The sequence below is a fragment of the Sciurus carolinensis genome, chromosome 4, assembly GCF_902686445.1.
Source record: "Sciurus carolinensis chromosome 4, mSciCar1.2, whole genome shotgun sequence".
Lineage (NCBI taxonomy): Eukaryota > Metazoa > Chordata > Mammalia > Rodentia > Sciuridae > Sciurus > Sciurus carolinensis.
The window spans coordinates 48,957,586-48,972,719 of NC_062216.1; the positions used below are offsets into that span (position 1 = coordinate 48,957,586).

At 33.4% G+C, this 15,134-nt stretch overlaps 1 protein-coding gene across 1 annotated transcript in view; it reads left to right on the plus strand.

The window, feature by feature from the left end:
- The window catches only part of Tnks (tankyrase), a 194,521-nt gene that overhangs the window by 148,975 nt on the left and 30,412 nt on the right, over positions 1 to 15,134 (plus strand). Inside the window, 5 exon segments of the mRNA XM_047547891.1 lie at positions 3,239 to 3,318; positions 6,537 to 6,682; positions 9,062 to 9,227; positions 10,466 to 10,685; positions 11,034 to 11,143. Of these exon segments, the coding sequence (XP_047403847.1) occupies positions 3,239 to 3,318; positions 6,537 to 6,682; positions 9,062 to 9,227; positions 10,466 to 10,685; positions 11,034 to 11,143 (722 nt within the window).

Below are 15,134 nucleotides of genomic sequence, written 5' to 3' on the forward strand. Positions count from 1 at the left end.
AGCACCACTGAAAGAGAGGAGAGGGGAGGGGAGGGGAGGGGAGGGGAGGGGAGGGGAGGGGAGGAGAGGAGAGGGGAGGAGAGGAGAGGGGCAGGGAGAGGAAGAAGGAAGGAAAGGGAAAGATTTAAGTAAAACTATTGAAAATCTATGAGTTACCAACCGGCTACATTTCAGGTATTCAAAAGTCACACGTGTCTAGTGGCAACCATATGAGAAAGCACAGATAAAGAGCATTACATTGGGACCAAGTTTATAGCTCAAGGGTAGAGTGCTTGCCTAGCATGTGTAAAGCACTGGGTTCAATCCTGAGCACCACATAAAAATAAAAAATAAATGTATTAGTGTCCATGTACAACTAAAAAGGTATTTTTAAAATAAAAAAGAACATTACAAAGACAATTCTTTTGGACAGTGCATGTAAGCTAGATTTTATTCTGAGTTACTCTGATTTTTCATCCCATTGTGGGATAAGCACTATTTTCATCTAATCATTTCCACAGGTATGGATTTAGGGACTTATGATAGCTAAATTAAACACAGAATTCACATTTTTATTGGTATATTGAAATAAGTCACTAAAACTTGTTGCTAGTTCAGCGATCTAATACTAACTAAAGAACCAGGGTATAAGAGATCATATTAAAATAGCAAATTGGCTTCTAACCTTTGGAGCATTTAAAAAGTTCTGGTGAGAATGATTTAGGAGAAAAAAAAGTAGAAGTCCATCTCCAGTTTCTGACTATAGGTGATGTCTTTAATACAAAAGCCAGTGTACTTATAAAGGACTGTACTAATACAGTACTTACTGTGTAAGCTACTCTTCTTTTGCCTATATTCCTTTTTTATTTTTTATATCAGTTCTTTTAATTGTACATGACTTTTTTTTATAAACAAAATTCACATTTTATTTAGATTGAGATAAACTATACAAAATTGGTTTTCTTCACCAAAAATAACAGCAGTATTTTCTATATTAGTTCTAGATAAACTGCAAAACATTTATTTTGTAGGTTTTCCAGGTTTTGCTTATAAATCAGGATGAGGCAGTATAGTCAAGGAAAAAGAAAACAGACAAGTTGCCCCTATCAACAGCCTCTGATTCTGTCTTGACCATGAAGTAGAAGTGTTCAACATTTACCTGCTAAAATAAAGGTGTAGGCTTATGAAGATGTAGGCTCAACAAAGGAATGTAAACAGCAACAACCAGATGTGGAACAATGGCAGGCTCTCCACTCAAACTGTAACTTGTTTGTACATAACTTTATACAGAGTTCCTGAGCTATATATACTATATCCTTCCTGTTAATACTTTTGTTCATTTTCTAAAAATGAGACTATTCTAAGCCTGTAGAAGATTTTTAACAGAAGGAAATATCTACATTTGATATAGTAATGAATCAGTATCTTTTACTTCTTTACTTTCTACTCTTCGAACAGGACTAAGTATACCTTTATTACAGTTCTTAGAAGCCTTTTTATATATGTATAAAACATTTTGTTTGATGGGAAAATTATACCCTTTACTAGTCAATCTCCATCATGATAGATGTGTGAATATCAAATTGTTCTCAGAATTCTGCCTTATTAATAGTATCTCTCAAATTATAAAACTTAAAAATATCCCAAGTTCTAACTCTGTATACATAAACAATCATCCCTCTTTTGTTCAAGTGAGAAACTAAAAATATTACTTATAGATATCTAAAGGGTGTTTTAATGAGTTTTATCATCTACCAATTACTGTCTTTATAAAGACATGCTATACATTTAAAGACATTCTTACCTATAAATGTAGTAATATTCTTATACAGAATGGAAGCCGTTGAGATAGGCAAGAACTGCCAAGGGGGAGTTGAGGTTTACAGTACACACTGGCTGCAACATAAAATAGCAAGGAAATCAACTCAACAAATGCTTTCTGAATTGTTCTCTATGTGAAAAGAAGTATGAAGATGAGCATTTGTCAGTTCCACAAACTGACAAATGTTAGTTAAAAAGAAAAATAATTCAAAAATGTACTTCATTAGATGAAGCACACTCTTCTTTCCTCTCTTTAATCTTAGTATTTTATCTACTAAGCATTATTAATATGATCAAATAGTTTATCTTCCATTGAAGAATTTTCATAGCTTATTCTATAGAAGTCTCTCCTAAACCAAAGCACTTTAGAAGAACTAAAGTATTTCTTCTGAAATCAGAAATCTTTTATGGCATCACTTGATCTTCCCACTTGGAAAGTAGACTCAAAAGGGGTGTCTCTGATCATAAGATGATACAATCTTAAATCTGAAAGAGACTCTGAGGGAAATCAGCTTTCACTTTTTAAGTGCCAAAACTAAACTATTATGTGAATTGTCCAAAGTTACACACACTAGAGCCTTGTCTAAAATCCTCATCTCCTGGAACTTAGTGCTTCTGTGTTAATGTGTGTGTGCATGCACATTATGAAAGCCACATTTAATGCCCATGAACATATTTTGGATGATAAATTATAAATTGTTTGCTTTAAAAGCCTATTTTGTTTGGGCCAATGTGAAATGGATTTTTAGTTTGTTTATATTGAATTAATCAAAATACCTCATTTGCCAGTCTTTAGACTTAATAGCCCAGCTTAATGATATTCTGTTTAGCATTGGTATCATACCTTCCAATTTAAAGACATTTTTAATTGCATATCCCTGAAACTATTCAGTAACATGTGAATTATACAAATGTCTATAGTAGGACTTTTTTTGTTCATGGATGATACTTTAGAAGATCATTCCAATTTCATAAATAGTGCTTCTTTATATTGAGGACATTGAAACTGAAAAGAAAAATTACTAAGTAGTAAAAGTCAAGTGGTTTCCCTATGTTTACATAACAAATCCATGAAAAAGTTTTGCTATAACACTTTGTAAAACCAATGTATCATAAAGATATATTTTTGATATCTTGGTCCTAGACTTCTTGACTTCATTCCCCTTTATCAAGTCTTTGGCCAGAAAATTAGAGGGATAGGATAGTAGTGGTAGAGAATGATTTGTGTGTATTAGAAGCTGTTTAAATTTGGCTTAGGGTGAGATAGGTATCTAGGTTGAAATAAGAAAGCACTATTTCTTATCTGAGAAAGATTGGGAAAAACTCTTTTATTACATCTTTTCTAAGCCCCCTAATCTCTTTTTATTAATCAAATAGTTTTCCCTCCTTAACTGCTCTTTAATTCCCCAAGATCAACAGTAACCTTTCTTTCATGCAGAGAGTACACCTATACGCACTTCTGATGTTGACTATCGGCTCTTAGAGGCATCAAAGGCTGGTGACTTGGAAACTGTGAAGGTAAGTCAATGTTCTTAAAGTCTGGAGCAGCACTGTTGAACTTTGCTATCGAATTCATTTTTAAGCTTCTTAGTAAAATTATTCAAATCCAAGCAATTAAAAAACATTGATGGTTGGTATTTATTAATAGACTGGAGGAAACTTTAACTACCAAGGATTTCCCAGTATGTACCCTATAGCAGTTAACCCATTTAGGGGCAGAACAAAAGCTATACATGTTTTTTGTCATTTTTCTTCAGGTTTCATTAAAGTTCTTTCATTTTCACTTATATCAATTAATCGGATCACATTCACAAATAGGTAAACTAGTTTAAATGAAGGTATTAGTAGGATAATGTTTAAAATGATGTTTCTTGATCTTTTTCTAAAGACTCTCATATTTGTTTTAGGAAGGCATTCTTATGGTCCCTTAACTGTTAGGAATTATTTATATGCACAAGATGGGTTTTCTTTTTTATGTGACCATATATGTGAGAAAATTTCATCACTCTTTATTTATAGTGTAGAAACAAAGATTATAAAATTAAATCTTTTCAAATATGAAATTCAAATGTTGAACATGTTTTTCTTTTATAAAGAAGACCTAATTGTCATCTATGATTATTCATTTAGGGATAAAGTTGACAAAAAAAAAAAATACGGTTATGTTTTTGTTTCCATGTTAATTCCATGTGTTTTGTATGTAACAAGCAAATATATACTATAACTTTCAAGTTGCCTAAACAACACATTCACAGTGAAGGCCGAATTTATTTTTGTCATTAAATGCAAGTGTCAAAAGGAAGCAAAGCACAAATTAAGTGAGAATTAGGTCTGGTAAATCGCTTTCCCAAGAGGCTTTAGCAAGTATCAGAAGTTAAGTATTAGGAGAAAAGGCTATTTGCTAAGTAAAGTAGTTGAAATTGTGATAAAAAATAAGAAAAATATAAAATTGCTTTGGCATTCAAAAAGAAATAAAATGGGGATAAATAACAAATATTCAAAAGCAAATATTTAATAAGCAGGATGGGTGTGTGTGTATGTTTCATTATCTTCTTCATTCCTACTTTTCAGTATTTTCTGCAAAGTAATAATAAGCCTTTAGAATGTTAAAATGGTGGCAAGGTCTTGGGGAACAGGAACATTAGGGAGCAGCTTCAGTCACATAAGAGTCCATTGAAGGTTTTTACTATCAATCTTTATAGCCTTTCTTTTTAGTTTGTATATTAATTTATTCATTTTCACTTGGTTTTGTTTACTAGTTCTGTTATTCATCTAATTAATGTGGTTAAAGACAAGATATGTGACCTGGCCAGATGATAGTGGCTTTATATTTTAAGAGTATGGTGCTTTTCCATTTAGGGTTGATGAACTTATGGGCTATCCTTCACTAACTAGACTTCCTTCTATAAAATATACCACCTGAAAACCTTTGTTTGTGTCCTACCATTGTGAATGTTTCTTTGTTTAGTCTCTTTGTGCTCCTATAATACCATAGGCTAAGTAATTTATAAGCAGTGGAAATTGATTTCTCTCAGATCTAGAGGCTGGGAAGTCCAAGATCCAGGCATCAACAGGTTTATTGCCTGGCTGGGGCCAATCTTTCTGCTTTCAAGATGGCACATTGTTGCTGTATTCTTTGGAGGAAACAAATGCTGTATCCTCACATGGAAGAAGGGGAAAAAAGGCAGAACATTGTGTGTAAGGTCTTAAACCCAGTCATGAAAGAGGAGTAACCATGACCTAGTTACTACTAAAGCCCTCACCTCCTGATACTGTTGCATTGAAGATTAAGTTTCAACAGGAATTTTGGAAGGACACATTCAAACCATAGTGTCCCTGTTCAGTATATCACTAGAAAGAGATCTTCCAGTTTCTTAGTTTTTATATAATAGTAGCTCATTACAGTGGCAGGAACGGCAGTAAGATTGGGAAAAGCCTGGAAAGCCACTGCCAGCATACCTGGTAGCCTAGAAATGCCATTGTTTTTTGACTTTTTGTTGTTGTTGTTTATTTCCCTACTTATCACTTTCCTGAACTTGGATAATTAAGAAAGTGGGCAATGGTGATTATGTGGCAAAAAAAAATCAAGAGATTAAAAATCAGTTTAATAAAGTTCAAGTCTTTTTTTTCTACCCCTTCTCATGTTCAAATAGGATAAGTCACTTAAATTCTTTGAACCTTGGTTTTATTTATCTGTAAAATGGAGATTATGAACTTCATAGTTCCCTCACTGAAAGAATCTGGTGTTCTTTTAAGCTATAAATTATCGAAATATTATTATTGGAGAATAGAAAGACAATAAAATGAATCAGACGTTACTTTCCTATGTTCATATATGAAAACATATATGAAAACATGGCCAGTGAATCTCCATATCATGTACAACCACAAGAATGGGAAGTTACACTTCTTGTATGTATGTCAAAATGCATTCTACTGTCATATATAACTAAAAAGAATAAATAAAAAATTTTAATAAAGAAATATTATTGCAATTCACCTATCACCATTGATGGTACAACCTCTCATTCCTTTCTTTGCTTCCTACTGTTTGTAAACAAATATAATTGAACTTCTAATTTATATTGTGCTGAAATGATAGCATTCAAAGGGAAACAGGAGATTTGGAGATCCATCTTGGAAAGGCCAACATTATAGTTTGACTTGTAGAGTTAAACATTCTCCCACAATCCAGGAAAGCATTGTTGACTGCATGTCTTTGCTGTAGAGGATTAGGGCCAAGTGAATGACCCAAACAGAAAAACAATTTTTCCAAAATTCTTTTGTTTACTTGGTCAGTGTTAGAGGGGACAGGAACTCTGGTTCTGCAGTCATCCAGAGTTGTTCTTATTTGAGCAAAGAATGTCTAAGAGCATTCTACTACAAGCAGATATGCTAAGACAAGCAGTTGTGGGGAAGAAAGACATACAAAAATGAAAAGGGAAGGCTTCATTTGCTTTAAGATGCCTGCTTTATTTTGAGTTTTATATTTGATTAGGATTTGGACCAGGAAGTACTGACTGAATAATTTACTATGAACCTAGTTAGGAATGTTTATAGTCACTATAAAGTCAATCGTAGTGCTGATTTTAGTTTCATTTGTATTATCAAAGCTTTGGAAATAAATATTCATTATAAAATTACAGCACATCCAAGATGCTACAGTCTATTACAGCAAACTCTGAATAAATAGTAATAACCTTTTTGTGTTTGTCTCTATGTATGCACCATAAAAGCAACTTTGCAGCCCTCAAAATGTGAATTGCAGAGATCTAGAAGGCCGTCATTCTACACCCTTACACTTCGCGGCAGGCTATAATCGTGTGTCTGTTGTTGAGTACCTTCTACACCATGGTGCGGATGTCCATGCCAAAGACAAAGGGTATGTGTTAAAACTTAACTGTTTGGATTTATTCTTCTTATACTTTATTAAAAAAAAATTTTTTTTGAAGTTTTAGCTTTTTCTCCTTTGAAAAAAAGTAATATGAAGCCAGATGTGGTGGTGCACACCTGTAATCCTAGCTACTTGGGAGGTTGAAGCAGGAGGATCCCAAGTTCAAAGCCAACCTCTGCAATTTGGTGAGCCCCTGGCTCAAAATTTATAAAAATAAATTAAAAAGTGGGCTGTGGATGTAGCTCAGTGGTGAAGGATCCCTCGGTTTGAGCCCAGTACTTCCAAAAGGGAAAAAAAAAAAAAAATGCTGGTCCTGGTGGTGCATATTTGTAATCCCCTCTACTTGGAAGATTGTGGCAGGAGGATCACAAATAGGATGTTAGCCCTGGCATTTTTGCTAAACCCTGTCTCAAAATAATATGCACTTTTTGTTGTTTAAATCTTAAGTTAAAACATAGAAATGTACAGTATAGAAAGTAAAAATTTGAGCTGGGGTTGTAACTCTGTGGTAGAGCACTTGCCTAGCACATATGAGGCACTGGGTTGAATCCTCAGCACCACATAAAAATAAATAAAATAAAGGTGTTGTGTCCATCTGCAACTAAAAATATTTAAAAAAAAAAAAAAAGAGATTAAAAATTCCATCAGCCTACCCCCTAGAGATACAACATTACTATTTTTAATATGTAATTTCCCAGCTAGTTGGAAAGCACTGTAGTTTTTAACACAAATAATGATGCTGTTCTGTAGTCTACTTTGCAGTGTACTTTTTTTCATCCAGTAGTATATCTTGAATATCTTTTCTTATCAGTATTTAATAGTTCCTTTCTTCCTCTTAATGCCTGTATTTAGTATTTTATTGCATTTTATGAATGTTTTCATATAGTTTATAATATGCTGTTTATCCCCTTTTATTTTTTGGTATTAAAAATGTATAATCTCTTTTATTAACCATTCATCCAAGAGTCATCCAGTATTAAAAGAAACAATTTTATTTTTATTTGATTATTCTTTATTTTTATTTTTAGGTTGAAAAATTATTTAACTTTATCTGGAAAAAGCTTAAAGCAACCATGGAAGCAAATTAGAAATATGAGAGGAGAATTTGAAATGAATTTTTGTATTCTGTGTTAATTTCATATGATCTCAAAATAAGCCAGCACCTTCTGTGCAATTACACAGCAGAGAGCTACAGAATTAAACTATATGATTTAGGCTTCAGTTAACCATTATGTATTTATCTTTTTAAAGGGACACATCAGACGCGACTATTCAATAGCAATGTCACTGACTCTTTCAAATTTTATACTGCATTGGAGAGGAACCAATTTTTGTTTCTGTTCCTTATTTTAGCACCCAGCATATTTCATCACAAAACACTTTTTTAAAAGACACTGATCTCTACATAAAGACACTTGGTATCTTGTTTTTGGCCCGTCTAAAGTGCAACATAAACTTACCCTTTTGATGCATTCTTTTTTATGGGACATCTTTTTGTGCTTTTAGAATGACAGTTGCTTTCTAATCAGAACTTAGAGTCATCTCAAAATAGTTTGCTTATAAGTTGAGGCAATTAGATTCTGATATCTGACTAAAATTTATAATTAGCTTCATTATTTTCCTTAGTGAATACTTTTCTGAATCACTTGGAATGTGCGATTTCATTCTTTGGTACCTCAACATTTAAATCTATCTGTAGAAACCACTATATAATCAGTACAACTTTAAAAATAGGAAACAAAAACAAAAGATAGAACTCAGAATAAGTAGAATTGCATTGTATCTCTTTTAAGTAAATACATTTGCATTGTATATTTTATAGGTAAGCGTGCAATTTTTATAAAACCAAAAAGAAGAAAATCTTTTTTTTTCGGTGCTGGGGATTGAACCCAGGGCCTTGTGCTTGCAAGGCAAGCACTCTACTGTCTGAGCTATCTCCCCATCCCAGAAAACCTTGAGAACTGATGAAACCTGATTGTTGTTGGTTAGTTATTCCTAAAATCACTTTGTAGTATATAACTTTACATTGCCAGGGAGAAAATCAGAATTAAAAATTTCCATAGAGTTTTATTCTCTATTTCTATATGTATTTTAATGGTAATGATTGCTATGAGATATATATATATATATATATATATATATATATATATATATATATATCTGTGAAAAGGAACATTTTTTTAAACACGATACATTGATACATTTTTGTTTAGAAATAAATGCTCTATCTTAAAAACCAAAGAGGATTTATTTATTTTTGAGCCAGTATAGTCAGTGCCATAATAGTAGTATTTATATTGTAAAAATCATTTTAACTCAAGAATTTGTTTTACAACTTTATAATAATTTGTTTGTTTGTTTGTTTAGCGGCTTGGTGCCCCTTCATAATGCCTGTTCCTATGGACACTATGAGGTAGCTGAGCTTTTAGTGAGGCATGGGGCTTCTGTCAATGTGGCGGACTTATGGAAATTTACCCCTCTGCATGAAGCAGCAGCTAAAGGAAAATATGAAATCTGCAAGCTCCTTTTAAAAGTATGTAGTTTTTAAAGTTCTAAAATATAAACATTTGTTTTTTGATTATTAAATTCGAGTCAGTGTTTTGTTCTATTAAGAATAAGTGTGTGCTGGGGATACAGCTCAGTTGGCAGAGTGCTTGCCTCTCAAGCACAAGACCCTGAGTTCAGTCCCCAGTACCACAAAAAAAAAAAAAAAAAAAAAAAAGTGCTGTAGAAACTACTACCATTTTCTCTTTACAGAGGAATGTTTAAATGTGGTATCATGATATATCTATAGTTCTGAGTAGTTCTCAAAGTATCTTTCTAAATGAATTTGATTAAAGTCATTTCATTAAAGTGGGTTTTGGAAAGGGTTGATTTAGTTTGCATTGTTTATCTAACATTTACAGTATTAATATCAGAAAAAAGATGGTACAGGGAAAAAATTATTCCAGTTAGATATTATTAAAATTATTCTCCCACCATTTTACTGGTATCAGAGATGTTCTTGTGACTCTTAAGAAAAACATCATATTTAATAATCATTTTGTTATCACTGGCTGGTAAGAAATAACTTGTCATTATGAATCCAGTTGCTCAGTTGATTTATTCCTAATTTTCATAGTGGGCCAAGGGCAGTGTGTATTGTTTCTAAAATTAAAATTCTTGACTTTTATTTATTTTATAGGTATGGGTGATTAACTTTTTAAATCTAGGTCATTTTTAATACATTTGTTCTTAACTTCATAATAGGTGGTAAAACTTAATAAAAATAAAAATTTAAAAAAAACTTTTTGCTTGCTGATGACATGTAGAATTAAGTATGTTTTCCACTGATGTATCTTCCTCTTCTCTCTTTCTTTTTTCACGATACTCACTGAGTATCTTTATATAATTGAAATCTGGCCAGAGTTAGCCTCCAGGGCATTCTTAGGAGGACAAGAGCTTTTCCAAAAAGACAACTAGTAATCTGAGAAAAAGTATATTTTGTGAAGAGTAAAAGATATTCAACACCCTCCCCTATTCACCATTATCATTGATCCTCAGGCTTTGATTAAGTAGTGCTTAGAAAACTGATTCAATACATTTCTAAGTAAGGAATTAACAAAGCAGGCTTCTCCTTTTCAAAATACATATAGAATAGGTATCTTTGCTCCCATGATGAGTGAAGGTGGAATATGTTAAATAAATATGTACATACTATCCACCCAACTTCCAACTTACAGAAAGCTACTACAGAAAATACAGACCCCATTTGGTTTTTCTTCATTATAGCATGGAGCCGATCCAACTAAAAAGAACAGAGATGGAAACACACCTCTAGATTTGGTAAAAGAAGGAGACACAGATATTCAGGACTTACTGAGAGGGGATGCTGCCTTGTTGGATGCTGCCAAAAAGGGCTGCTTGGCAAGAGTGCAGAAACTTTGTACCCCAGAGAATATCAACTGTAGAGACACCCAGGGCAGAAATTCAACTCCTCTGCACCTGGCAGGTAAGCATCACAAGTGTAACCAGGTCAGGTCTCTTTTCCTTACTTGGATACCTAATACAGTTTATCAAAAGATTAAATGATTGCTGAACGTGAAGATGACAACTTTGTAAAATATTATTTTGATTGACATAATTTTTGAAAGCTTTTAATTATGTGAAAATAATATTAACTTCTAAAGCCAAAAGAATTAAAATATTAATTATCTGGTCTTTCACATATATATGTATACATACATATACACATGTATATATATATATATACACACAAATATGTACACACACACACATACATACATACATATTTTTTTTTCTCTTTAGCTGACATGATTGCCTTTTTTACTTTTAATAGCAGGCTACAATAACCTGGAAGTAGCTGAATATCTTCTAGAGCATGGAGCAGATGTTAATGCCCAGGACAAAGGCGGTTTAATTCCTCTTCACAATGCAGCATCTTATGGGGTGAGCATTCTAAAGTTAATATCTATATGACTTCCCTGGCATTTACTACTTTATTAAATATATACTACACATTAAATAAGTAGATATCAAATACATAGCATAAGTTAGCACAATTTTAATCTTCTATGCAGGTTTTGTCTCACCTTCCCTGTTAAGCTTAACTATTTTTTGGCCAACAACCATGCTTTTTAACACTTTTTAATCTCCCCATGTTATCTAGCACAAGAACAGGTATGTAAAAGGTGCAAAGTTAATATTTATGGATACAGATAATATATATTAACTCTACCTCACATAGATTTTAGAAACTATGAAAGGCAGGAGACTCCTTTATAGGCATGGAAATTACCATGGTTTATGTTATTATCAGCATCTTAAAAATGTTCAAGTGAGTGGTTGAGCAATTGATATACATAGTTCCAGAGGATTAATAACTAACTAAAACCCTTAAGTGAAATTCCAGTGCTATCCTTCCAACCACTGTAACTACTCTTAGCTGGAAGAGGAATGTATTGTAATGCCTTGGTGCTGTTTTTCTGAACTGACTTATAAGTAACCAAGGTCTGATCCCTTTCATCAGTAGAAACAGCAGATGCTCCTGTTCTTGTGTGTTCTTCCACGTGATCCCTACTGGACTGTAGAAATCCATTGATGCCAGGTTGTACGTACCTGGTGTTCTCACGGTTGGATTCACTATTGTTGAGAGTGGTGTGTAGATTTGCAAAAGTCTGATGAATTGTAAATAAAAACCAAACTAATCACCATGGTTTCCATATTCTCCCTTCCTCTTCTTTTCTCCCTTACCATAATACGTTTGTCTTCTTCGACCATTATACAAAGACCAGTATTTCAGGGAGATGATAAATCTGAGTGGGAATACTTTTAAGGAAAGCAAACTATCTACTTTTGAGTTGAACAAACAGGAAAGAAAACTATACTTCCAAGTATAATGTAAATTAATTGAAATACATTTAAATTAATGCATTGATTAAATACATTGTTAGTACTAAAATCTTTTAAATAACATTTAAAGTTGTCTTTTTAAAGATGACCAATCTCTTATTAAAATTTTCAGAATTTTCTTTTAATCTTACTTCACATAAAATTTTCAATTTCATTCTACAACAGATATTTCCACCTAAAACCAGGTATGCTAAATATTTGTTGCTAACATATGACATATACACTTATGTATAATTACTTTATCCTTAAATTACAACTACACATGTGTATCATTTGAAGACCAATTTGCAGTATTTCTTAACACGATCGTCCTCCATATTGTATTTTACTGAACCCTTTGCTCAGCTTCAGTTAAGAGTTGGTAAAGCTGTTGGAATCAGTAGAACTTAAATGGGAATCTTTTCTGTGAAAACCTGCTAATGAGCGAAAATAAGTGGTGGCAGTGGAATTACAGTAATTATCTGACCTAATAAATCTTCTATTGTGTTAATTGTATAGATTACATTAGACCCCATATATTGTAGATATAAGGAAATTCTATCCATCATTCATCTTCTTTCACAATCTTCATGGCTGTCCCAGAGGATAAAGAAAGTCAAATTTAATTTGATCTTCATTCTTTTGGAAAAATGTTGAGATATTATTTACTCTACATGTGTTTTGTTTTGTTTTATTTTGTTTTGTTTTGTTTAGTACCGGGGATATAAAATGCCCTGTGGCATTTTACCTCTGAACCATGGCCCTAGCCCTTTTTATTTTTTATTTTGAAACAGAGTTTTGCTAAGTTGCTTTAGGGCCTCTTTAAGTTGCTGAGGCTGACCTTCAACTTACAATCCTCCAGCGTCATCCTCCTGAATCCCTGGAAATACAAGCTTATACCCCTGTGCCCATCTCTACATGCATGCTATTTGATAACGATTCTGAAGGGAATGGAATGTGTGCTGGTTCTCCTTTGTGGCTAAAGAGCAATGCAGTATGCAGGTCACCACTGCCTTCCTTCATGCTATCTTGAAGACATCTTGTTACTAGCTGAAGAGGGGTATAATAGTACAGTCAGTCTGAGCAGCAGCCTGTGGTTCTATATTCATAAATTGATTTCACCATGATCCACAATTTCTGCTCTCCTTTTCTAATACCAAGTGAGAAAACATAATGAACATTCTTTTCACTGTCTCTTTTTAAGTTTTACTGATTGTTATCAAATCTCTTCTGCTTGGCTCTTTGTAAATGAAGTCAACTTACTAAGGTGAAAATGAACAGAAAATTCTCTAAGCTATGTAGAAGATAGAGGTTTGATCAACCTGATTCATCTCTGTGCTGAAGAATGCAAACGAGCTACAATGATGTGTTTGTAGCAGTTGTTTTTACCTCATTATGTGGGTGGATTATTTAAGTCACTCTAAAAACCCTTAATGTATTAAACTAGTAAAATCAAATATCTGAGTTAATGACTGCGTACTACGAATTCAGCACTTTTTCTTTGATGGTTTCTTGACCCTTTTTTTTTTTGTGTGTGGGGGGGTACTAGAGATTTGAACCCAGGGCCTTGTGCTTGCGAGACAAGCACTCAACCAACTGAGCTATATCCCCAGCCCCTCCTTTTCTTTTTTTCTTTGCCATGTTTTTTACTTGTGCAACCCATCCCTGTCATGACACAGAGTGATTATCACTTGGCAGTAAATAAGGTCATCCTTCCCATTGAGAATCTCTGCTCTACAAAGTAATGAATGTCATTTGTAAACCTGTAATCTATTATCAGTAACTATATCAAATCAGTATTTCTGTCAATCTCAATTAAAATGAGGACTGATGTTAACACCATACATAGTCCCTGGCTTCCACTAGTTCAATTTAAGATCTTTGAACTTTACAGTGGTGCCAAAGTGCTATGCATCAGTAGAAACCATACCTCAAAATTCAGTCTTTTCTTGGGCTAGAGATATATAGTGCAGCCGTCTCATCACCCAGGCAACCTCTTGATCCTCAGGGGAAATAAACAGTACTCTACAGGGTACTGTGTGACTTACCTGTGATTTCATTAGATTAGGTGTATTAAATGCATTTCTAACAAGGAAATTTTACCTTACAATGACTTTATTAGGACATAACCCATTGTAAATCAAAGAGTACCTGTACACAGATTTTTAAAGGTACTTTGTCATCTTTGAACAAATGAGAAGATAAAGGGGTAGATATTTTTATTATCTGCAGATACATAAATCTATATATTTTTCCAGAGTTCCTTTTTATTCATGGATATGCCGTGGCTGAATATTTTAATGAATATTGAACCCCAGTACACATTTCTCTGTTAGGATGGGAAAACTCTGGTTATATTACATTTGTCTCAGTGATGTTGAAACTAGCCTGACCTCATAGTGTATATATTACACTTGTCCTCAAATAATCACCTTGTGGAATAGGCTTTTGTGGTCCTTTATCTTGCATAAAGGGCTCTATACTAAAAGCAAAATAGTTTGTAGAGTAGTTTTAGATGTGGTGTGATCTCTACTTAGGTGGTTTTGCCCTAATACCATGCTTTCCCATTTTCAGCTTGTCAGGAAAATGGCTCTTGTATTTCAGTCTAGCAAGACTCTACAGGCATCTATAGTCATGAAAAGACCTGAACTTGAGATCTGAACCTCCAGGATCTAATCTTTCCTCTTCTGTTCACTAACCCAGCAGCCTTCAGCAAATCTTCACTTCTTTCCCTAATAAAAGTTGAATGCTAATTCCTTCTTTACAGGGTTATTGTAATGATTAAATAAATGCATTAGGTGCTTTCTCACGCTCTCTTTCTCTCTCTCTCTCAAGTCACTATAGAAGTGCAAGTAATACTGTTATTACAACATAATTCACTTCCTGCAGTTCGTATACTGAGCCAGTCTGAGTAAGGGCTGCATGTCACTCCTACAAACAGTCTAGGAATAATCCATGTATTTTTCTAGCTCAAATCAGTTGTTAAATAGACACAGATTAATTCACTAGCCTGAATATCAAATAATAATACAAAATGTCTGAAAATACA